Here is a 24636-nt window from a genome sequence, read left to right as displayed (position 1 = left end):
AGAGTATGTCCACTGCCTCTCGTCCCCTTCCTCACCCGTGGCAGACATCACTAGTCAAACACAACCTTTCCCTCTGAACCTGGAAGCAGCCTGAAAACCGTTCAACAATCCACTCTAGGTACTTCTGACCAACTGACCAGTGGAGGCAGGGGAGACAATACTCCCTTGCCATCAGCCTGCAGGTAAATAAGAGGAATCCTTCTACTAGCCTGATCACTTCAACAACCTGAACACCCACCTTCCAGACCCTTCGACCCCATCTTATTGAAGGGAAGGAAATCGAAGGGGTGAGAAACATTTTTGCTACAAGGAGTTTTAGGGTGACAGTGCTGCCCTCCCATTCTTGGTGAGGACTCCGAGGCTGAGAGGGTGGAAAGTCATCCTCCTTCCCCTGAGCTGGAAGGAACACTGGGATGAGTCTAGGTGAACGCCCTTTTCTATGTATGATACCGGTGGAGCCAGGGCTGGCCATGAAGGCAAAGGCAAAGAATACTGCATTTCTGTAGCTACCCTCCGATTCTCCTAAATTCCAGAAGAGTACGAATAGTGTTGGTGTGCACCTCCTGCATTTCCCCTTTCACCACCTGTCTCTAAAAACAAACAAACATTTGTGTGTGTGTGTGTGTGTGTGTGTGTGTGTGTGTGTCTAACTGCGAAGAAGAAAGCCTTGGATTTCACATTTGGTAAAGGGGCATATTTATACACTCACTAAAGGCTTCCTTCTCACACATACACAATGGCCCTCAAACCTTCAACTCTATTCAAGACCTACCATTCCTATTTTTATATAATGATCTTAAAAATTGGACTTTAGGGGAGTCTGGGAAAGCTTAAGAATGTTTCAACTCTATACGTGAGTGCACTTGACCTAGAAGCTACTATGTAATGTTTTAGGCTAATATCCAAAAGAAAATCACTATCTCAACTTCTAAATTTTCTACATATACAAGAATACACAGAAAGAACCTGCTAAAACCTCCAAACAAGAAAAATGGATTGTCTTATATTTCTTAATTTAGTCATTGGTCTTTTAACTCAATAACGATATTTCTATAGGATTCCAAAGTACCAAGGACCAGCTGCTAATTTTACAACAGCACTATGGACCTCAAAAGTTCTTAAATGATGCCACTAACAATATCACATCACAAAGAAATGAGCAACAAAGCGAGAACACATTCTTGAGAGGGGTTTAAATGCTTAACTCAGTCTGAAAACGGTGATCAAAAGATTATTTTCTCACATGACCCGTCATTATCAGAAAAAGGAAAAAAAATCAGTTCAAAATGATTTTTTCATGTTTTAAGGTAATCTTTCAAAGTTACATATCTTTAATATATTTGAATATAATGAGCAGAATAATCAAAGAAGCGATGTTTTAATTCTAGGAAAATATTTTTCTATCCTCATACAAGTATGAGCTACATACACAAAACTACAGCTTATTGAAGGAGAAATGAGACCAAATAGTCTTTAGTAAAAAGGTAATTTCATGTATTCAGCACCTTGACAATGCTACTGAATTATAGTAAGTCTGAAAACACAGAAAACACAGAACAAATCTGATTCTGTTCAGAACCATTCACAACTTAAACGTAAACTCGCCAATATTGCAATCAACAAATTACGAATTACCAAAATAACAATCAAGAGGTACTAAATCAATTTATTGAGTAAAATTTAAGCATGCTTACAAAGAAAAGAATCAAACCAGAAATCATCGACCTACTTCTTTTCCCAGTAAGCGTGGCTAACAAAGGAACTATACAAAGGCTGTAGGATCCCAGGACCAGCAGAGTCAATAAGGTAGCATCATAGTGCTTCTCTGAACCAGCCGGTGGGGTGAGTGTAGAATTGATAAATATTTTTGAAGAAATATCCGTCTCTGTACAACTGCGAAATCCTCCTGGTACAGTCATTTAAAAAGATCCAAGCAATCTTAAGCAGGAAAAACTGCAGCCATGTTCACTCGCCTATCCCTCCTGCTTGCTCTTAGTGAATTAGAATGGAGGGGGGGAAAATCTGTAAGCTCCAAGGCACTACACAAAACAGATTAAACCCCCCTAGCAAATCAAACTAAGAAAAGACTCATTGATTTAAATGCTTAATCTGCGACAGGGACACACCAGCGCTAGACAGGCTCTGTGGGTGGACGGTAAACTCCTTTGTTCCAGGACAAAAAGGAACGGACAAAAGCATTTTACAACCTCCTTAGGAGAGTCTGACCCAGTCCTGAAACGGTGGCCAAGTCAACATGGCTGGCAATGGAAAAGGCTGGAGAGCAGCTCTCCAGAACGTGCCTGCTTCCAGGAGCCACCCGTTCCGTTGCTACCCGGCTCTCTGAGAGCCTGCTGGTGATTCTTTGTCGGTTTGTTTTTAAAATTCACACCAACAGAGAAAGCTGCAAGGGAAATAGCCTTAAAATAATACACGGGTGAATTCCCTTTTCCAACTCAGAGAGCATTCCTGGCTCCATGCAAACCTTTCCTATTTAGCCACAACTCCAAAAGTGAAACAATGCATGGATAATAAGACTTTTTAGTTTTAAGGAGCACATTTTAATAGTCCGGAGTTCCAGGACACAGCTACTCACTATCACAGGAGACAAGCTACCGCTGCTAAGGGACCTCGCGGAAATGGGCTCATTAATTCAGCCACTAGTTCGATGCCTTCTCCTCCACACATGCACATTCTCAATTCTGTCCCATGCTGCTGAGTGCCCTTGGGCCAGCAACAACCTCTCTGAGCCTCACTCCTTCACCTCATATATACAATCAAGGCAGTGGCAGAAGTTACTTGAGAAAGAAAAAAAAAAAAGAAAGAAAGAAGGAAGGAATGTCTGGCAACCTTATAACAGCGCTCCTGAGCGAAAAGGCCCCCATGCCAAAAGGTTCAATAACTAGGACCCCACTTTGTCCTTGTTCCCACATAAGAAACTGATTGATCCCTCCTGAAAGCAGAGAGAACTGCCTTCCTCTCCACCTCATGCTTAATAATCTTATTTTATCTGGTATTCTAGTTACCCAGGTAAATATCTTCTGCAACTACCTTTTAGATAAGGACCATTTCTTTTACATTCCATATTCCTCTCAGCGTCTATCATGGTGCCTACACACAGTAGACACTCCACAGCTGTGCAAATTAATAAATCTGTTCCTTATCGTGTGAGGGAATTTAGAAAAGAAATAAACAAATAAATATTAGGACCAAATATATCTTTCAAATGAAAAAGATAGCTCAGTGAATTCACCCATTTTATATACAGAAAACAGAATTTACCTTAACTGTAAACTTTAGAAATATTGAGTTTAAACTACTTAAAATTAGGCTTGAAGTTATACTAGTCAAATTCCCCTGACTCTAGCATCCAAATACAAGATTATAAAAAATACAGTCTTTCATAAAGCAAATCACACGGAAGTTCTATTCTGATTTCCACCTGGGTTCCAACAGCCCCCAGATTGCTTTCCTTCCTTAAATAAACCAAAACCCACCACTGTTTCAAATGATACACTTTAGAATTCTCCATGCAACAAAATACTGGGTACCTTCAACACATAAATATTTCAGTATTTCACAGCATGTTCATCAAAAGAGAACATCATTTGAAGCATTTGCTTTTCCTGCCAAACTTTTTGAGAAAGTCCATGGGAGAAGCAGCATTCCTATTTTCCCCTAAATCACAAAATCAAAATTCTAACAATTATTTGAGCACAATACTTTTCTTATAACTATGGCTGCAACAATCCCAGTGACAGAAGACCGACTTACAATTACTGCTGTAAGTGCTCAGATCACTGTGGGTGCTGGTAATAGAGGAGGTGCTTCCTGTTCTCAGTGCAGAACTTTTCAAAGATGCTTTGGATTTAGGAAGTGGTCTAGGCAAATTCACCCGAGACGGCTGTGCATTTTTCAAGGATGTAGGTTTTCCTTGGGGTTAAAGAAAAGAAAAGAAAAAAAAATTTCTACTTCATTTTGAAAGGCTGAAGCTTATAAACTTCATTTCCTGCACTAAATACTGAGTTAAAACACAAACTGAATATTCAGCATCATGCAATTTTCAGATAGATGTGTTTTCTTTATTTTTGATGACTTGGAGGCAGAAGAGCAAAGGCGATGATGAGACCATCAGGACATGCGAAGGGTGGCTGTAACCCTGTAAGCTGGAGTAATTAGCTCAGGTCTTGTGTGACAAGAGATCAAAAAAGCCACGTGACAGGTTTCTGGAAAAATTAAAATCAAAGCTCCGACTTCCACTTATATTGTTGATTAAAAAACAAACTAGTCCACTCATACACTGGTCTACCATATAAAAAATAGATGATATTTTAAAAACCGAAATAAAGAAAAATTCAATTAAATTCATTTTTTTAAATGCCTAACGCCTACCACCAGGTGGCGCTGGATTTTTTTTTTTTTTTTAAATCTCTTCATCTTGGCTCCTTATTTGCCAAACTTAAATTGTCTTCACTCAAACTTCTCTTTCTTGCAGCATAAGTGTTTCCATTTAGCAATGAAATATGTATGCTTCATGCTCTCTGGCACATTTGAAATCATACAATCCCGATGCTCATTCCTGCTACCTGATTATGGATGGGCATTTCCCAAATTCAATCGTTACAACTTTCTTCACACCCATCTTTCTTGCAGAATCTTCACTCATTTTACTCTAACCCTTACCCATCTAGATGAATCCCAAATTCTCACTTGCAGCCTTATCCTTTTTCTGAATACCAATGCCACTCCCATTCTAAATTCTTTGTTGAATGTTTCAATTTCCACACTTCCATACCCTCCTCCCTTATGCTAATTATAAATCCATTTTTCCTTTTTCCCAGCCTCAAAACATTTAAATGGTCTGTCCTTCCTTCCCCACATACGCCATATAATCTAACATGAAGACTCTCAGTGCTAAGGTTATTACACCACTGAAAAATAGGAATTGCTGAAAAGGAACTTACATGAAAACGATGGTGCCCTATATTCCTAATGGCCCCTTAAGTGAGTGAAGTGATATTTCTGGAAAGCAAGGATCAAGGCTTTGTAGGAGTTCAGTGATTTTGCTCATAAAATTTTCATAAGAAAAATGAGGTTAAACTCCTTAGAGCTGGCACTGAAAGTCATCCACTTTAAAGTTCTACCCATCTCCAGCTTTATCTTTGTACTTGTTAACTGTAAACATCAAACTTCTGGTTATGTTTACTACCAAAAGAGGAGTTTATTTAGGAGTAGCAGAGAATAACAGCAAGCGATGGCAAAGCCATATGCAAATACGTGCAACACAGGCGAAGACAGCGGGAAGCTGGGAAGACTGATACAAATAAAAGGCCACCCCAGCAAACTGGGCGCTGAAAGGACAGTGGCTTCTCATTGGCTGCGCTGTGACGGCGTCTGATTGGCTGGACTGCCGTGGGGGGCGGGGAGAAGGAAGCGTTCCTTCCGCCTGCGGGGTTAATCACGCAGTATCTGCTCGCAAGTTAGTCTTTGGGTGGGCTCCGCTCCCGGCAGAGCGGTGGTCCGGGCAGGAGGGCGCCCCCTGCCCAGCCTTCCAGTTTGATTTCAGTGAGGTTTCCCATTGCTCATTTCACAGGCTGTTCTTTGACGCTGCTGTGTGGTCGGCTCCAATCAAGCTAGTTTCCTCTCTCCCACCAAGTACTATGCTAATTCATGAGGCACATTGCTTCTTTTCAAAGAGGTCTTCTTCCGCTCAGTCCAAATCCTACAAATCCTCATTCATCCCCTTCTATTTTGCCTCAACAACTATATTAGACTCCTAAAACACTGTCCTTCCAACCCTTTCCAAGTCCATCACGTTGATCTTCTGAACATGACAAAAATAAATAAATAAATAAATAAAAGGTTATGACCCAGTCTAAAATTTATGATTCCCAAGCTAGGATGATCGTATTTTTAATCCCTTTAATATTCAATTTTAAAGCTGGAAATGACAGTCCTAGGATTGATTCCCATCAACCTCTTCTCCATTATGCTTTGCCATGCTCTCATCCCTACACATACATTCACACACACATATACACACCTTATTTTCATTTTTCCAGACCATTTTACTCTATTCTTCGGCTTATGTTCATCTTTGTGAATGAACTAGCCTTTCCATCTAATCCCCTATCTTGCCTGGTGAATACAAAGCGACAGTTGTTTCAAATCCTTGCCACTCATTTGTAGCCCCTACCCTAGATCTACTGAATCACAACCTCCGTTTTAACAAAATCTCCTGGTGATTTGAATACACCCAAGCATGAGAAGCACTGTTGAGAATCAGAACTTCTTTGTAAACCAATCCTGCCAGGGCACCTTCCCTGTGTGCCGTGGGCCACGCCTCCCTTTACCACATCCACCCCTGCTTTCACAACAGCATCTGTTTCAGTTGGGCTCTTGGACTACTCTCTCAGGTTCCTGAGAACAGGAAGAGGACCTGATTCCATTCTGTCCCTCAGGACGTAGCCAAGGGTATGGCATGAAATGAGATTTAATAAATATTTGTGGAATGAATTTTTACTGTAAGTCCACGACGAAAGTTCAGGAAATAAGAAGTTAGGGGGAAGCGACAAACTTTCAGTTGTAAGAAGAATAAGGTCTGGGGAACTAATGTAAAATGGTGACTCTGGTTGATAAGACTAGTATATCATTGGAATTTGCTAAGAGTTGGACTTAAATATTCTCAACAAAGAAAAGAGAAATCTGTGAGGTGAGGGATATGTTAATGAACTCCATAACAAAAATCATTCTATAACAGGTATCATCAAATCACCACTTTAAATGTCTTTACACTTCAAATGTCTTATTAGACCCCAATGAAGTTGGGGAAAAAGTTAATGTAGAATTATACAGATGATAGTAATAGCTATTAAAATTTTTTTTCATAGGCCAGGAGTAAATAAATTTCGATAATGCCTTCTCTCATCTACACCGAAGCATTAAACACTTAATTTTTACAAGCTTATTTGTCCTTTGTTAATATTAATGGGACTCTTCAAATAGTCTATTAACTAGATAAAAGGAGATATTTTTCTTTATAGTTCTTATAGTAATTAGCAAGTAATAGATAATCAAATATTCACTTGATTTTTAGACTTATATTTAACTACCAGTTTTACTTGCTTTTGGAGGTACAGAAAAAACTGATCTTTTAGAATATACAGTTACTAAATTATGGCCCCTTGACAGCAAAAACATAGAAGTTTTCATCATCATCGGAAAAAATGAGCAAGGTTGAGCAAGTAACAGAGGAGTATTTCTGGGCCATAGCTAAGGTAGTCAAAGATAAACAAGTTTGGAAACTCAATTTGTTTCTCAGAAAGAGATGTTTCATAGCATTGTTTCTGACAGCATCATGGGTTTACAGACATTCCTCAGTGTGCCTCAGAATTACTACAGACCTGTAGCCTCTCTGATTCCAACACGCAGCTGCACACGGGAAGCAAGGTTGCCCTGCCAGCCTGTGATTGCTCTGACCTGTCTACCCCATTCCCAAGGCTCGCTGTCCCTCCCACCTAATGGCAACTGGCAGTCCTAGCAAAAGTCTTCCCCATTTGACCATTAGTCTGACTCCTGGGCATTGAGGGCCCGGAACAAAGTCTGCTGCACCACAGAATTAGTTCCTCTGAAACTCAGAATAATCCTAACAGTACACCGCCATTACTATTCCCAGAGCATAGATGAGAGAGTTATTTAGGTGGTTAAATGGCTTCCTCCAGGCACATACCTCAGCAGTGCCAGAGATGCCAGGAAGGCAGGCAACCTACCACCAGCCCAGCATTCCCTCTTTGGGTCTGCAGGATAGAAGCAGCAGGTGAAGGAAAGGAGAATCAGGCTGGAGGCCACCTGAGCTCTTCTTTCTAGAAGGGGGCTACCAAGGTGTTTCACTGTTTCACCAACAGTCCTCATGTTTAATTGAAGAGCAAAGTTGACCTCAAGTACCCATAATTGGGACTTCATACAAAGAAGCAGTAAAACATACACATCATAACCAATATTAAAAGTAAGACATAGCAACATTGGGCTGAGAGACTGAGTAACCTGAGAACCAAATTCTTAAACAAGGAAATCCTTATAGGACCACATTCGCTTCACAGCATGTAACTGATCCCAGATGTAAACCATCAAGATTGAAGACCTACCTGAAGATACATTACGCCTCAGTGGTTTATTTTAAGCTTATGCTGTTAGCATAATCTTACAGAGAGACAACAGATTTGTTTTGACCCTGTAATTATTACCATCTTTTGTCTAGGGAAGACATGGAAGGACTAGCATTTGCACTTAGCCTTAGATAGTAACACAGAGAGTCTACTGAGTTTGCAGTATGGCCTCATGAACAAGCAAGGTACTTGGATACCCACCTTGGAAAATTCGGTTGAATGTTCTATACTTAACAACAGAATATCAATAAGGAATGCCTTGTAAAACTAAAAATCTAATAAAATGATTTATTATGTAGGAAAAGGATATTCATATTACCCTGCTTTTTAAACTCAGACTTACCTACATATTGAAAAATTCTAGGAGATATACCAGAACTTTATGAGGCTGTTATGAAATACAACACAGGGGGACTTAGAGGAAAAATAGGGGGAAAAGGCAGAAATGGATAATTTTTCTTCGCACCTTTCATATGCTTTTTCCTCTTCACACTTTATAATAAGCATATTTTATCATAAAAGCTAATATAAAACATTAAAACACTAATAGATATTATTAAAGTCAGTGGAGTCAAGTATTTAATCAGATAAAGATGTTCAAAACAGATAAAGAAACCAAAAAAGGATAAACTGGATCAACAATTAAGGTAAGTAGATTCTAATCATTTTTATTCCTGTCCCTCTGTAAACATGAGGTATTCTTCAGTCCTTTTAATTTTACTAAGAAAAAAAACAACACAGAAATCAACGGGCTGAGTGATGCTTTTATACGGTTATGATGAAAAGGGTCCCTCTGCTACCAGAAAGTTCTTCATGAGACCATAATGGTGTGTTCCTAGGACTGGAAATTAAAGTTGAAGGATGAACTCCTAAAGGATATGCCTTTGTTCTGACACTTATGGTAAAGGATTCATTGTCCAGGAGAAAGCTCCCCAGGCATTCACAGGTAGGTAGCGCCCTCTCTCAGCTCCAGCCTGGCCTCTCCACGGCTAAAGGTCAGGCTGGGAAAGGAGGGGAGTCCCACCAGCTTGCAAAAGGCCTTCAAAGTAATGAGAGCAGTTTCCCAGGCCACAGAAACATCTGCTGGTCAAAGCAAGTTCCTCTCTCTTAACCAGCCCAGGAGAAATTCAGCCTTAATGTGTTTTTCATGAGATTTTTCCCACATTGAACAAAATGAGCTGTTCTTTACATTTGATGAAATTAAAGTGTTCTGAAGAAGTGTTAAGGAGCTGACAAAAAAAAAAAAACCAAAATCACAGAACAAACAACAACCCCCCTCCCCACAAAACCTTAGCTACTATTTTATCTATATTTGAAGACACAGATCTTAATAAAAATCTAGATAACGGATAACCAGGAGGGGTGATGTTGCACAAGTATTTACTTGCCTACATAGGAAAGGTAACTGCAAAGTAAGGTAATTGCAAAGCACAAATGTATAGGGTGCTAGAAACACCTGACATTTTGTATAGAAATCGCTCCCAAATGTTTTCAGTAATAATTATGAATACTAGAGAATCCATAGGCACTCAAATTTTTAAAGATTTTATTTATTTATTTGACAGAGATCGCAAGTAGGCAGAGAGAGAGGAGGAAGCAGGCTCCCCGCCGAGCAGAGGGCCCAATGCAGGGCTTGATCCCAGGACCCCGGGATCATGACCTAAGAGGAAGGCAGAGGCTCTAACCCACTGAGCCACCCAGGCACCGCTCATTAAAATGTTTTTAATAGGACTGTGGTTTGTGTGGCTTACTAGGTGTGCAGGCATCACGGGGAAGGAAAAAAACGATGAGACTGGAGAGGTAGATAGTTACTGTTCAGGATGGCATGAAATGCCAGGCTAAGAACTTCAGCCCTTAACTGCAGCTTTTTTTGGCTTTTGCTCCAGGGTTTGTTTGGGTGGGGGTGGGGGGTAGTGTGCATAACTGACCAAAGGCCAGCAGGGAAGAGTCTGAAATGGAGTTTGAAATCGGAGAAAAGCTTAGGAGGCAAGTGCACTTGCCAGGACTAGAGGCCGTGGGGATTTTCACCGGACAAGGACGCCAATCTGGAATACAGACACTACGTATTAATATATATAGCTTAAAACACAAGTTATTGTATTTTATAAGATATAATAAGTATCAATAAGGCAGGGCCCTTAACTAGTCAGGAAGAGAAAATGCCAAGCAGGCGTAGTTAAAACACGAAGCATGAGAATATGTTTTCAGCTATAATTACAACTTGAGTTCTTTTAGCACAACTCTGTAGAGAAAGTGACCTTTATGTTAATTATCTACAGTAGCTGGGAATTATTATAAAGCTAACGTAAGCCTACCCAAAGGGATAAAAAAAAATTAATGATAAGTTATGGGAGAAATAGATTATACTCAAAACTGTGGCTTCAGATTCGTTTTTACTCAACACAAAAGGACCAACTTTTCTCATTAATCTTAAGAGGTTAGAAAATTTCACTTTGGTATATAGTGTTATTGTCTAAAAAATATGTAAATAAATCTGATAAGCTGCTTACAAAATCAATACTATAAAAAAATCAACAGCTTTTTGATGTAGCAGGAAAAATGGAAAAAAGATCCTTTAGCAATAAAAAGTAAATGCACATGGAGACATGTATAGGCACATACTATTTCTATAAATAATCAAAAAGTGCTGATATTATGGAAAAAATTTTTAATGAGGAACATAAAAAATTTGAATAAGTAAATATACATGTTAGTTCTTCCTGAATTAATATATTAATTGAATGGTATTCCCATCTAAATCCACATGTGATTATTTTAAAGGACAACTTGGGACAACTTTCAAAAAACCTATTTAAATTAGCTTAGAATAAATAAGAATAGCCAAAAATTTTGGAGCATAAACATGAGATGCCTCCAGCTGAAGAACAGAAAGCTTTGATTTAAAAAAAAAAAAAATGTGCAAAGTACTTGAATGGAACTTTCTCCAAAGAAATACATAATGGCCAACAACACATGAAAAGCTGTTCAGCATCATTAGTCATTAGGGAAATGCAGATCGACACTACAGTAAGATACAACATTAGAAATGGCTATTAGAATGGCTATTATAGAAACAAAACAGAAAATAACAGTGTTGGTTAGGACGTGACCAACTTGGAACCCCGCACATTGCTGGTACAAAGTAAAATGGTGTAGTTGCTGTGAAAGATAGATGGCTGTTTCCTCCCAAAAGAAAAAGAGACAGCCTAGCATACAATCCACTAATTCCACTTCTGGGTATGTATCCAAAATAAATGAAAGGAGGACCTTTGTATACCCATGTCCATAATGGTATTTGTACACCTATGTCCATAACGCTATTCATAATAACCAAAAGGTAGAAGCAACCCGAGTTGACCATTGACAGATGAATGGATAAACAAAGTGGGTCACATATGTACTATGAAGTATTATTCCATCCCAGGAAGGAAAGAAATTCTGACGCATGATATAACATGGATAAACTTGAAGATATTCCATAAGCCACTGATGAAAGGACAAATATTGCGTGATTCTTCTTATGTAAGGTACCTACAGTAGTGAGATTCAGAGACCGACAGTAGAACGGTGGTTGCCAGGGGCTGGGGAGATGGAGAGTGTGGAGTTAGTGTTTAATGGGTCAAGACGTTCAGATGGGGAAGATAAAAAGTTCTGGAGATGGGATGATGGTGAGTCTTGCACAACAAATGGAATCTGTTTCACACCAATGAACCACACACTTAAGAAATGGTTAAGATGGGGGGTGGCGCCTGGGTGGCTCAGTGGGTTAAGCCTCTGCTTTCGGCTCAGGTCATGGTCTCAGGGTCCTGGGATCGAGCCCCGAGTCTGGCTCTCTGCTCAGCGGGGAGCCTGCTTCTTCCCTCTCTCTCTGCTGGCCTCTCTGCCTGCTTATGATCTCTCTCTGTGTCAAATAAGTGAATAAAATCTTTATAAAAAATGGTTAAGATGGTAAATTTTATATAACATTTATTACAATAAAGAAGTTCAGTAAGAAGGAAGTTGTGTTATTAGTTATTATAGGATATTACAAAATAAACATAGTCTGTTATGGGCATAAAACTATATTGACAGATTAACAGACTGGTATATAAATCCCAGAAATATAAAAATTTAGAATAGGAAAAGGAAGATTATTTTTCAGATAAGACATTTATTTGTGGTATTAAAATAATTGAATTTAAAGAAATAAAATTTGAGAACCAGTATGTATGATATGGTGATTAAAAGTGGACAATCCAGGGGCCCCTGGGTGGCTCCGGGGGTTAAAGCCTCTGCCTTCGGCTCAGGTCATGATCTCAGGGTCCTGGGATCGAGCCCCACATCGGACTTTCCACCCCACCCCACCCCCACCTGCCTCTCTGTCTGTCAAATAAATAAATCTTTAGAAAAGTGGACAATCCAGAGCCAGACTGCCTAGGTTTTTTTTTTTTAATATTTTATTTATTTATTTGACAGACAGAGATCACAAGTAGGCAGAGAGTCAGGCAGAGAGAGAGGGGGAAGCAGGCTCCCAGCTGAGCAGAGAGCCCAATGCGGGGCTCGATCTTAGGACCCTGAGATCATGACCTGAGCTGAAGGCAGAGGCTTAACCCACTGAGCCACCCAGGCGCCCCAGACTGCCTAGGTTTTAAACCCAGTTCCAGCAAACACTGTCTGCACGCAGTTTACTTAGCCTCTCTATGCCTGTAGGTCTTACAAGAAACAGTAAAATTTATTAATTTTATTTATTTAATTTAATTTATTAAGATTTATCTCCTTAGCCCTTTAAAATTTAGGAGTATTCCAGATTATTTTGGAGTCATCTAGGGAGTTCCCCAGTGGTGCCTTTTATCTGTTCTCTTCTGCACATTCTCTTGGTGGCCTTATCCAGTCTAGTGGCTTTAAATAGGATCTAAATATTGATGAATCCCAAATTATATCCATAGACCAGACTTCTCTGCACCTTAGACCTGTACATCCTACTTTCCACTCAACATCTTCACTTACAAATTATTCATCTTAATAGCTCTATAGCTTAGTTCCTGATATCCATCTCGTAACATCTGTGTCACCACCATCCATACCCATCTCCGTGGATGGCAACATTATCCTTCCGTTGTTCACACCCAAAGTGCGCAAAGTCATCTATGACTCTGCTCTTTGGTCTCATCTCATCTAAGAGAATCCTGTCAGCTTCACTTTCAACACAAGTGTCTAGAATCTGACTACCCTTCACTATCACAACCCTGACCCAAGAAGCCACAATCTCCCGCCATGATTGTAGCAATACCTCCTCACCAATCTCCCTGATTCAGCCCTCACCCCCATTCAATGCATTCTCTACACAGGTATTAGAGCAACCCTGTCAAAATTTAAGCTCTTTCAGTTAAAAGCCAAAATCCTTGGGATTTTCAGGACTGTGCATGACCTGGTTCTCCACTACCTGTCAAACCTCATGGTCTGTTTCAACTTTTCCTCACCCCATTCCTTGCTTTCCTAGAGCACATCAGTAAATCTCCACCTCAGGGTCTTTCCACTTGCTTTCCACTCTTGACAGGCACAGTTTTCCTCCAGATACTCCCAGGACTGATGCCCTCTGGCCTTTATTCAAAAGCCATCTTTCCCTGGTCAAACTTAGCAAAATTGCTCTCACACACACACACACACAAAAACAACCCCCAACATTTCACATTCCCCTTCTCTGCATTAGTATTCCCCCCCTCTTTAGTACTTCAGATTATCAAGCATCCTATATACTTTAACTCATGAATTACCTGTCTCTCCCACCAGAACCTAACTTCAAGGAGGGCATGTTTTCATCTTATATATTCACTTCTGTACTTCAGCACTTTGATCCCTGAGTCTACACTTATTCAATGAAGATTTGAGTGCCAAGCATATGCCAATTAAAGTAAGATACCGTTTTGCACCTTCTGCAACAGTAAATATTTGGAGAGAGTGTTAGCAATGTCAAAATACTGGCAAGGGTGTTGGAAAACACTCTAACATACTCAGAGGAGGAGCACTGACTTGTAGGTTGTTTCTGAAGGGCAATTTGGCAACATGTATCAAAAGTCTTACAAATCCTCACACCCTCTGATTCCATCTAAAGGAATGTATCCAATGAATTTATCTGACCAAGCTCTTACACTCATGTACAAAGTTCTTCAGTGTAGAATTATTTCACACACTACAAAAACAAAACAAAGGGGCGCCTGGGTGGCGCAGTCAGTGAAGTCTGACTCTTGTTTTCAGCTCAGGTCGTGATCTCTGGGTCGTGAGACTGAGCCCTGCGTCAGGGTCTGTGCTCAGCGTGGAGTCAGCTTGAGATTCTCTCTCCCTTGCCCTCTGACCTTGCACCCATGCCTGCTCTCTCATGCTCTAAAATAAACAAATCTTAAAAAACAAAACAAAAAACCCTAATGTTCAAAGACATCTGAAGAAATATATGGCAGCACATTTCGATAATGAAATATTGTAAGGTTGTTTAAAATCATGTTATTAAGAATAAGAATGTAAGAATCTAGGAAAGAAGGCACCATGCCTTTTAAATGAAAAAGAAAATTCAATCAACTCATGCAAAAAGAAAAGGCACTGAATAGTTATTAATTATGAAGTCAAAAACTATTTGGCATTGATGACATTAAGGGGAATTTTTGTTTTCTTTTCCAATTTTCACTGAAAGGGTTATACTTCCTAAATAGCCTACTTTGTTGGGGGGGGGGGGTGCCTGCATGGCTCAGTCAGTTAACTGTCTTACTATTGGTTTCAGCTCAGGTCAGGATCTCAGGGTCATGGGATCGAGCTCCATGCGGGGTTCCACACTCAGTAGCTAGTCTGCTTGAGATTCTCTCCCCGCCCCCACTTTTGCCCCTCCCTCAGGCTTTACCACACTCATGTGTGCACTCTCTTTCAAAAATCAATCAATCAATCTTAAAAAAAAAAATAATAATAGCCTACTGGGATGAGGGCAGCAGAAACCTGATGAGCTATCCAAATTAACTGGTTAATTTCAAGATCCAAGAGGGGTAAAATAAGGTTTACTTTGTCTGAAACCATGCTTCTCCCTCTCCTTCAGAACACCAATGGATTGAGACTAATTGCCCAACCACCCCCATCCGTATTTCTGATGACCTTTACTGACTTGGTCTTCAATCGCTACATTCCATAGTCTAAACCCTAACTGTCCCTTCATTTCTACTTCCTAGTGTATCAGTTAAGACCTAAAAATTACCTTGATCGAGATGTATTCTTCTTAGTTCTAGATCTAGGATCTTGATGCCAAAAATTACTAAATAGCAGAAAGCATCAACACTAAACCAAGGCTGGTACTTACATTTGTAAGGGGATATCTCAATCATATTATAGAATTACCTATATTCTAACAAAAAAGAGTTTCAGCAAACTTTGGTATTGGTAATCTTACCTTCCTCTGAAATCCTATGGCTTTTTTCCCCCCTTAAAATATCCTAAGGACACATGTGATGGCGGATGAACTCATCACCTCTCCTAGCTGACTGGTAATGGGTGAGGGCAAGCACCATGTCCTACTCATTCCACAATTCCTCTGGGTCTGAGTATGATGGGCACAGTATATACTCCCGAAATGTCAAGTAAATGGATTATCTTCCAGAACACAGAATTTCAGAGATTTGAGAGCCCACATTCTTGAGTTAGCTAAGACTAGGCTGTATGCATAGGACACAAGAAACAATCTGTATAACCAGCACTATTTGCTTAAACTCAAGAGTAAAGGCAAAAATCAAGTCACAGTAGTATAGGTGAGTCACAACAAAAACACCGCAGGTATTAACAGGGTGGTAATTTGACAGAGAAACCAGAACATCCCACAAAGCAAGGTTCTCACATGGCCTGGAACTGCACAGAAGCCCAGTGTTCATGGTGATACTGTCCGTACATGCCTCTGCAAGTGTGTCCCCAAGATGTCTCCCGCTTCATATGTGAAACAAAATTAGCTTCCAGTCACGGGCCTGGGAACATGTACCCCACAACTAAAGGTGTAATAAACTCAAGACTTAGAAGGGTTCATTCTTTCCCCAGCTACCATACAAAGATGAACAGGGTCTTCATAGGTTGTCAACAGACTGATTTATCTGGTGGTGAAGGAGCTCACCTCACAGTCACGGGGCTCCTCACTGCAGTGGGAAAGGCACACCGTGACCATCCTGGCTCAGTAGAAGCCAAGGTTCTTCGGCAGAGCTACTTTGAACAGTGAGGTCACAGAGACTCAAAACTTCTCTAAGGTTATAAAAATATGCAGATGAACACATTTTGCGCAAACTCCCTTCAGAAACATCACCTACCTCACCTCAGCAAAGTGAGCTGCCAAGTACAAAGGAAGAAGCCGCCCAGCCCATTATCCACGGCCGCTACTCTAACACTCGACTCTCAAAATTCCCTATTTCTTCTCCAAGTGGGTCCACACAGACACACTGCAGTATCCCTTTTATTTCTCAGACTTCCTTGCCTGTGCACTGGATGCATTCTGATGCATCCCTGAGGTGATCACCAGCGGTCCCTGCTGCTTTGATCTTTATCAGCTCTTTTCCTTGACCTCTATACATTTTGACTATCTTAAACCTCAAACACACACACACTTTGAGGGGTTTCTCGGTCTCCTCAAATTCAACATGCCCCAACTACACCCATCGGTCTCCTCCTCAGAGACTCTTCTTACCACTCCATCTTGCTGTCTCGCTCCATGGTCCCCCAAGAAGCAAACTGAGGAGACACGTGGGACTATCTGCCACCAACAGAAGCTGACCAGACCCTCCTCCCCCAAAACATTTTGAATATTTCCACTCTGCTTCCTGTTCCCACACACTGGTATAACTCGTAACAAGTTTGTATCTCAACTGCTAGAGAACTGATCAACCTCAACATCTTTGGGGTTCATCCATCACTTACCCCAACACTCAGTCTGCTCGAGGCATGCGGACTTGCCCTCGGTGTTCCCACACGCACCATACCCTTTCATAACTGTCCACTTGCACCCTTGGGAATGCCAGCAACTTTCCATGTCAGGCAAACTTCTACAGGCACGTTCAGGGCCAGTTCCAATGTCCTCGCTACTCTCCGGTCTGCCCTCAGGCCCAGTCAGGGGTGTTCCCTTCACAGAAGTCTCCCTTCAAATCAGGCCAGACAACATTTTTAAACACCTGTTGTGTAATAGGTACACTGTGCTAAGCAATGAAACATGTAAAAAATAACCAAGACCTGGACTCTCCTTGTGGACCTCACAATTTAGGAGACAGGCATGTACAAAAATAATCCGAGTACAGCATAATAAATGCGAAATATCACAGGGGCCAGGACAGGTCAGCTGTGGATTGAAGAATGAAGAGTCTGCAATCAGATGGTGTGCTTCAACTCCCCTTTCCAGCTCAGCCTCCAGGGAGTGAGATCATGACAAGGGGCTATTATTTCATCATGTTTGTATTCTCCAAATCTAGCAGAGTGCCCGGCACACAGCAGGCTCTCAAAACTTTTCTTGAATTCATAGAGTAAGAGAAAAGTGCATAGTGACCTATCGTGCCTCATGCAAGGGGCTTTCTAGAAAATAATCTCCAGAATTACTCGCCGAGTGAGAAGAACAAAGTGGAATGCCTGTAAAATGATCAAGACTGCAGTGATCATGTCAGGAAGGAATAAAAGAGAAGACACTCGTCCCCCAGATGCCTGTAAGACCCCACTTGGTTGGCTTCATCCACACTCCCTGCCCCCCCCCCCCGCACACACTGGGCAGCTCCCGGCCCCTCAAGCACCTCCCCCCACCCCCCAAGCTGCCTCACCTCCATCTTTCCACTTGCCCTTCACTCTGCCCAGGAAGGCCTGTCATCGGATGTCTTAATGTCTCCCTCCTTCTGAGCCTTCAGGCACCGGCTCATTTGTCACCTGCTCAGCAAGGCCTTTCTCAGCCACCTGATATCAAGATCTAATTCCTTCACCGCCTTTCTCAGCATTTATCATCTTACATTCTCAACATTTGAATTTAATTTTCTGATGCACCGGACTAGAATTTAAGCTCTGTAAGGGCAAGAATGTATGTTTTGTGCCTGTCTCACAGGCACAGGCAGGCACTCACGAGATCCTTGTTAGATGAGAAGTCAGGGTGTTGGACCCCTGGGTGTATTTATAGAGGCTAAGAGCATAGAGACTGCTTGTTCCATTTCCAGTCTCCACCAATGATGAACTGTGTCCCTTCGCGCGAGTTACATAAGGTTTCAAAACTTCCAATTCCTCATCTGCAGAAGTGGGAGGAGTATACCTGTCTGTACGTCATGAGTCGTGAGAGTAAATGAAATCAGGCATTTAGAAAGCTTAGAACAGAGCATGGCATGTTGCTGGCACTCAAAACATCACTACGACTATTATTTTTATGCCAAGGAAACTTGAGATCCATTCTTTAAAAAGTATTTTAATTACATGCGAATATAGAAGCATCAAAACCAACCTGCTGAAGTTAGCTTTTGGAATAAGTTATTAGGGGATAATTTCTTGTTTTTAAAGAATTTATAGTGAGTATCCTTCTCATAAGTTTGCTAGCTATTTCTCTCAAACTCACCTAGAAAAGACTAAAATGATATAAAAGTGAATTGAAATGATTTTAAATTCCCTTTAACACTAAATAGACAAAAGTAGCTTACAAAAAACAACTATGGAAAAAACAACTTAGCCAGAAAGCTCAGAAACCTATAACGCTAGGCAAGTCATCACAAGTATGGGATGTCCTCCTGGTTTGAGAGGCCTTTATTTTATTAACCCACAATAAACTGAATTAAAGCCAAGGTTTATCCTTTTGAAATGCTACTTTTCTTTCTTGAGAAGAAAAACGAAAGACTATTTCTTTCATGAGGCCTTTCTTCAGGCTCTGGTATAATCGGACCAACCCTGGAACATTCTTCCTTTTCCCCAGAGTCCTAAGGCACTTAGGGGCTGCTTCCACACCCTTTATACACCCTTTCCGTGCGGCTCTGTGGTTGAGTCATAAACACGCTCCTGCCCTCCCCGGGTAGCTTACAAGACCCACAGGCCAGGAGTGCAGGAGCGTGTTCTGTCCCACTTCCGTAACCCTACCTTGCTCGGGCTGGTCACTGGAAAGGCAATTACAGCGCTGTATGAAGGAAAACACACATTTATCATCTAAAGCCTGATAAGAACTGGTATCGCCCGCAGAAGAAGGTGGCAGATAGGTCGAGACGCCTGAATGAATCATGAAGGATTTAACGATGCAGTGATTCACTCAGCAGCTATTTGCAATAACCGTGTAACATCTTTTAAATTGAAACATCTTTTAAATCCCGGGCCAAGGGCCTGAGAAGAGAAATGCCAATTTCTAAGCCATTCAGTAAAATGTGAGAATTTTAATTTTTCAAAACTTAGAGCCATACTAAGAGTAGTTTTTTTAAAGATTTATTTGAGAGAGAGAGCGAGCACAGGCGGGGGTGGGGAAGAGCAGGGAGGGAGAAGCAGACTCCACGCTGACCAGGGAGACCCATACAGGGCTCATTCCCAGGACCCTGAGATCATGACCTGAGCCGAAGGCAGAGGCTTACCAACGGAGCCACCCACGTGCCCCAAGAGTAGTTCTTCAGCCTGATCATGTGAAGACTAAGAGAACGGGCTCCAGAGCCCTCCTGCCTGGTTTGATTCTTACCTCTGCCACTTACTAGCTGTGTAACCCTGACAAATTATTTAATTTCTGTGTGGTGTTTTCCTCAATCTGTTCAATGAGGACAAGCCTCACAAAACTACTCTGAAGGTTAAATGCACTCAATGATATAATTAAGACATTTAATCCTAAGACAGAGCTTAAAACTTGGTAAGCATTTTGTAAGTATATGCTGCTATCATTGGCATTATAATTATTATTATCCTATTTCCCCCCACAATCTCATCTTATTTAATTGGAGTGGTTAAAACACACACATACTCTTAACAAAGATACGTTGCATCTGGCTTGTTGTCACCAGTCATCATCTGATTTCATACTAATTTAGCTATGGTCATCATGCTGCATATTATCATTTCCAGATTTTGACAGGGAAAATGCAAGAGCTCCATTGATTTTAACCACAGTTCTCTCTCAGACTCAGGTTAAACCTTCAAGAAAACGTCTATTATTTCACGTCCAGATCTGGTTTTCTACTTAGTTCTCTGAAAGGATTTATTGAAAACCCCAGCTGGAACATTCCTGCCGCTTACTTTTCAGGAGAGTAACTTTGTATACAGAGTACAGAGGATGTCCATTTGGTTTCAATATTCTAATACACAAACACCACATTGTACGGTAAATGGCAACACACTCTCAGTGATCTAAAGGCACACTGGTTTTGCTCCTTGATCTGTTCTGTTTTTAACTCTGTGGTGATTAAATTTCCTGTCCCCTACAACAAACACCTCTCAATTTAATGTGAGCATCCAAACAAGCTAGTTGCTGTTATTACTTTTTTTTTTTAATACAGCATAATCAAGTTAGTCTTCCAACAGTTCAAATAAAAACTCAAATGTGAATCCATGAACTTTCTGGTTACATTAATTTTTTTTTTCCATTTCTATATAGAAAATCACCAGGTAAAAGAAAACTTAGTAACACAGATTCAAAAGTCTAAATACATAACTGAGTTATCAAGTTTCTTTATACAAGTTAATAAATGCTCAAAAAATGTCCTTGTCTTTTCATTCAGACTAAACAGACCTACTTTTCTCTTAAGGCAGGATATTATAGAGTATACAGAAAAGGGACTTTAAAATTGCTTAACTTTTCAGTGTTCAGGGAACTGATCATCTACATAAAAGATTCTCATTGTTGAAAATACAGTTCAGCGCCCCCACCCCGCTTCCTCCCAGCCATAGGGGCATCTCAAGACCTCCAGTCGAGGCCTGAAACTACAGATGGTCCCAAACCCTACGTGTACTGCTTTTTCCTACACATACATACCTATGATCAAGTATAATTTATAGATGGGTTATAGAAAGAGATCAACAACTAATAATAAAATAATTATAGCGATATATATAATAAAAGTTATATGAACATGGTCTGTCTCAAAATATCCTCACCCTTCCTCCTGTGATGGTGAGGGGATCCAGTGCCTGCACCAGGAGCTGGGTTAGGTGAATGACCTAGGCAGTAGGATTTAGCATTAGGCTATTACTGACTTTGTAACAAAACATCAGTAGGAGGATCACCAGCCTCTGTACCACAGCTGACTGAGGCTAACTGAAATCGTTGATGTCGCAGAACCCCAGAGAGCCGGGACTACTGCATATCCCGGGCACCGGCCTCATCTCCTGAGAGGATGAGCACTTCCGGTGTTCTGGGTTTTGAGCATCCTGTGGTCCAGAGAAACTTACTAGTAGTAGCCACTGCTCAGAAAGTTAGGCAAGCACCCAAACTGCCCCTAGAAAGAGGAGTGTAAACGTTGACAGGTCCCTACATTCTCAAACCCTCCCACTTCACAACGCAAGGCTGAAGCCCAGGGTGGGTGAGCTTGTGTAGCTCACTGGTGCCAGAACATTACTAGAACACAGAGCTCCTAACCTAAAGGCCACGGTGCCCTGGGTCATGGCTTTCTAGCGCCACCAATCTACAGGTGCTCCTAACATCCAAACAGGGAGGGACTCCCCATCATCTGTCTATGACCCTTCCCATCATCAACCACTACATCATCAACACTGAGAACCAAAGCATTGATCTCCATGTGCCTCAACTCCCCCTAACGGTGGCAATATCTAAAATCAGGATCATTGTTCCCCTTCTGGTTTTCTTTCCAAGGAAGAGAACGTCAAGTGAATTCTTTCTTCCCACTCAGCTCCTCCAGGGATGGGAATGGAATGCACCGCCAATCCCTCTTCCTCCACCCACTCCACATCCTGGCTTTGCTCCTCCCAAACGCAGGATCTTACTGCCAGCCCTGAATCTAAATAAATCACCCTCAAAACACCTACTTGTGGGGCACCCAGGTGGCTTAGTGGGTTAAAGTCTCTGCCTACAGCTCAGGTCATGATCTCAGGGTCCTGGGATCGAGCCCCACATCCGGCTCTCTGCTCAGCTGGGAGCCTGCTTCATTTATTATGAATAAATAAAATCTAAAAAAAAAAAAAAAAAAAAAAAGCACTTCTACTCATTACAGGTTTCTCACACATCAGGCCTCAAAACAGATTTAGCAAATAGAACCTGAAACTATCAAGGTGTAGAGAGGTAATGAGATCCTCTGGGACCTGCTTGGTTTTGTTAGTTTCTGCTAAATGTTCTCACGTGTGTTGACACATCATTCCAGAGGTACCTTTTTTTCTTTATTTTTTTCCCCCAGATCATTCACCAGTAGTTACTATTTTTATAAGGGAACTTACTTCTAAATCCATCGGGCATGCCTTTAATTTGCACAAGGTTGTACCTGTTAAAATAAAGGGTGTTCCCTGCACAGTGTTCTCAGTCAACTGGAATGGGTAGCAGTGCTTTTGTCTTAGTCTGTACAAAACACGGGGACTTTTCCACTTCCTGTTCTGATCTGTAACCCAGAAAAGTCCATCTATCTGCCAAATTTTTAGTAAGACACCTAATAGCTACTCTTAAAGCACTCAAATTTCATAAACCTAAAAGAACTTTGAAATTATTACTTCTAAAATAAAACCAATGTAAATAAAAGTTTGTCTTGGCACAGTTAAACTTCTCAGTCACTCTTATATCCCTGAAATTTTATCATACATCTTTCAATAAAGGTCAAGGAAAAATTAATCTCTTCACACAGTGAGGGCCCACAATGAGTCTAGTATGTAACATTTATGTATTATTAAGCACTTAAACATTTATAAAAACAACTTTTTTTTTTTTTTTAAAGATTTTATTTATTTATTTGACAGAGAGAAATCACAAGTAGACGGAAAGGCAGGCAGAGAGAGAGGGAAGCAGGCTCCCTGCTGAGCAGAGAGACCGATGCGGGACTCGATCCCAGGACCCTGAGATCATGACCCGAGCCGAAGGCAGCGGCTTAACCCACTGAGCCACCCAGGCGCCCATAAAAACAACTTCTAATTGTGAAATTATTTGTATATAGCAGGCACCCAATTGTTTATGATTTTTCTTAATAACTTAGAAGTTGGTTTACGCACCTGTATCTTTCTCTAACTAGCCTTTCCATTGCTCAAAGATCAGAGCTGTGTCTAAGACTTCTTTTTCTACCTTCCCTACATAACACACTGATACACAAAAACGTAAATGTTGTAGTGACAAAATGTGTTAGTTTTATAACCAAAACCTGTCTTTCTGCTTTCTGACATGCCTAATTTTATATTCAAATAACTCACAAAATGCTATCAGGCACAACTCCTTTCTTTCATTCTTACCAGAACTGGACACGCGCCGGATCCTCTGCGGAGATAAGGCCCGATCAGAATTGAGGTTTCTACTGTCACTATTCCGCCTCAAACAGGAAACAGAGGGCCCTACTTTGGCTTTTGAACCAGGCATTTTCCTCAGATTGGAGGAGTCAGGCTTAGATATACCCCCACCTGATGCAGCTGCAGATTTTGAAGGAGAACCCTGTGAAAAAATAGTTAAGATTTTAAACCAGATCATACCTTCCTCAGACCATTCTCCTTGTGGTGCTACAACCACATAACAATTCTAAGCAGATACGCCAGATATTTAATTTTCACTTTTAATACGAAGGAATTAAACCTCTTCATAGTTCATTCTTCAGTCCATCATGATCTGACTTTAGTGGCCATCAGTGGAACTATTCCAAGATGACCAGCGACACAAGCTGAAGTCAAGCCACAGCTTTCAAGCTGTTCTCTGCAGCCCCTTCCTACAGCATTAGAGGCTGAGGACGCCATCTTTCTTTGATTTCTCCAACACAGAATGCTCCTGGTTTTCCTTCTGTCTGGTTATTCCTCCTCTGGATCCTGCCTCAATGCTACTTGTCCCAAGGGTCCTAAACTTGACCCTGGTCTTTGCTTGTGATACGCTCTCCCTAGGTGATCTTGTCCACTGTTTAAACCGCCACCTATATCCTGTTCTCTCTGCAGTTGATGGGTCCTGGCCAGCACTCTCCTGCATCTCCCATGTATTTAGCTTCTTTCTTTACCTGTCCACCTAGCATTCCTTCGGGCACCTCTACTTAGCAATGCCAAGAATGATCATATTACTGTTGTCTTTACAGATCAACATATAGCCCTTATGGAATAATATCTAACGTTCAAAATACATGTTTCCACTCATTTAATCGTCATAGACTAGAAGTTGCTACTTTTAGCATACCCCATTTCACAGAAGCATATGAAGTAGTTTCTAACTTTAAACTAGTTTTACCCATCCATCTCAAAACTTATCTCTTCCCATATTTACCACAACATACCCAGGCAGCCAACATAAACAATGAAAGCTATTTCTTTCCTAGGTGCTTCCTTTTTTTTTTTTTTTTTTTTTTAACTTCCTGACAGTCTTCTTGCCCTTTTGCATCCACCTTAG

At 41.0% G+C, this 24636-nt stretch overlaps 1 protein-coding gene across 6 annotated transcripts in view; it reads right to left on the bottom strand.

Moving 5' to 3' along the window:
* The window catches only part of MTUS1 (microtubule associated scaffold protein 1), a 162218-nt gene that overhangs the window by 73538 nt on the left and 64044 nt on the right, over positions 1 to 24636 (bottom strand). For 5 of the 6 annotated variants that reach the window (XM_032329320.1, XM_032329322.1, XM_032329323.1 and 2 more), the window contains exons 3-4: positions 23511 to 23706; positions 3772 to 3930 (exon numbers count right to left, since the gene is read on the bottom strand). In XM_032329320.1, coding sequence (XP_032185211.1) covers positions 3772 to 3930; positions 23511 to 23706 — 355 coding nt within the window. Of the gene's footprint in view, positions 1 to 1729; positions 2223 to 3771; positions 3931 to 23510; positions 23707 to 24636 lie in introns of those variants that run through there. The other variant, XM_032329324.1, reaches the window with a different exon arrangement.

This window comes from Mustela erminea, chromosome 21 (genome assembly GCF_009829155.1).
Source record: "Mustela erminea isolate mMusErm1 chromosome 21, mMusErm1.Pri, whole genome shotgun sequence".
NCBI classification, from domain to species: domain Eukaryota; kingdom Metazoa; phylum Chordata; class Mammalia; order Carnivora; family Mustelidae; genus Mustela; species Mustela erminea.
This window is presented reverse-complemented; position numbering and strand designations above follow the sequence as displayed.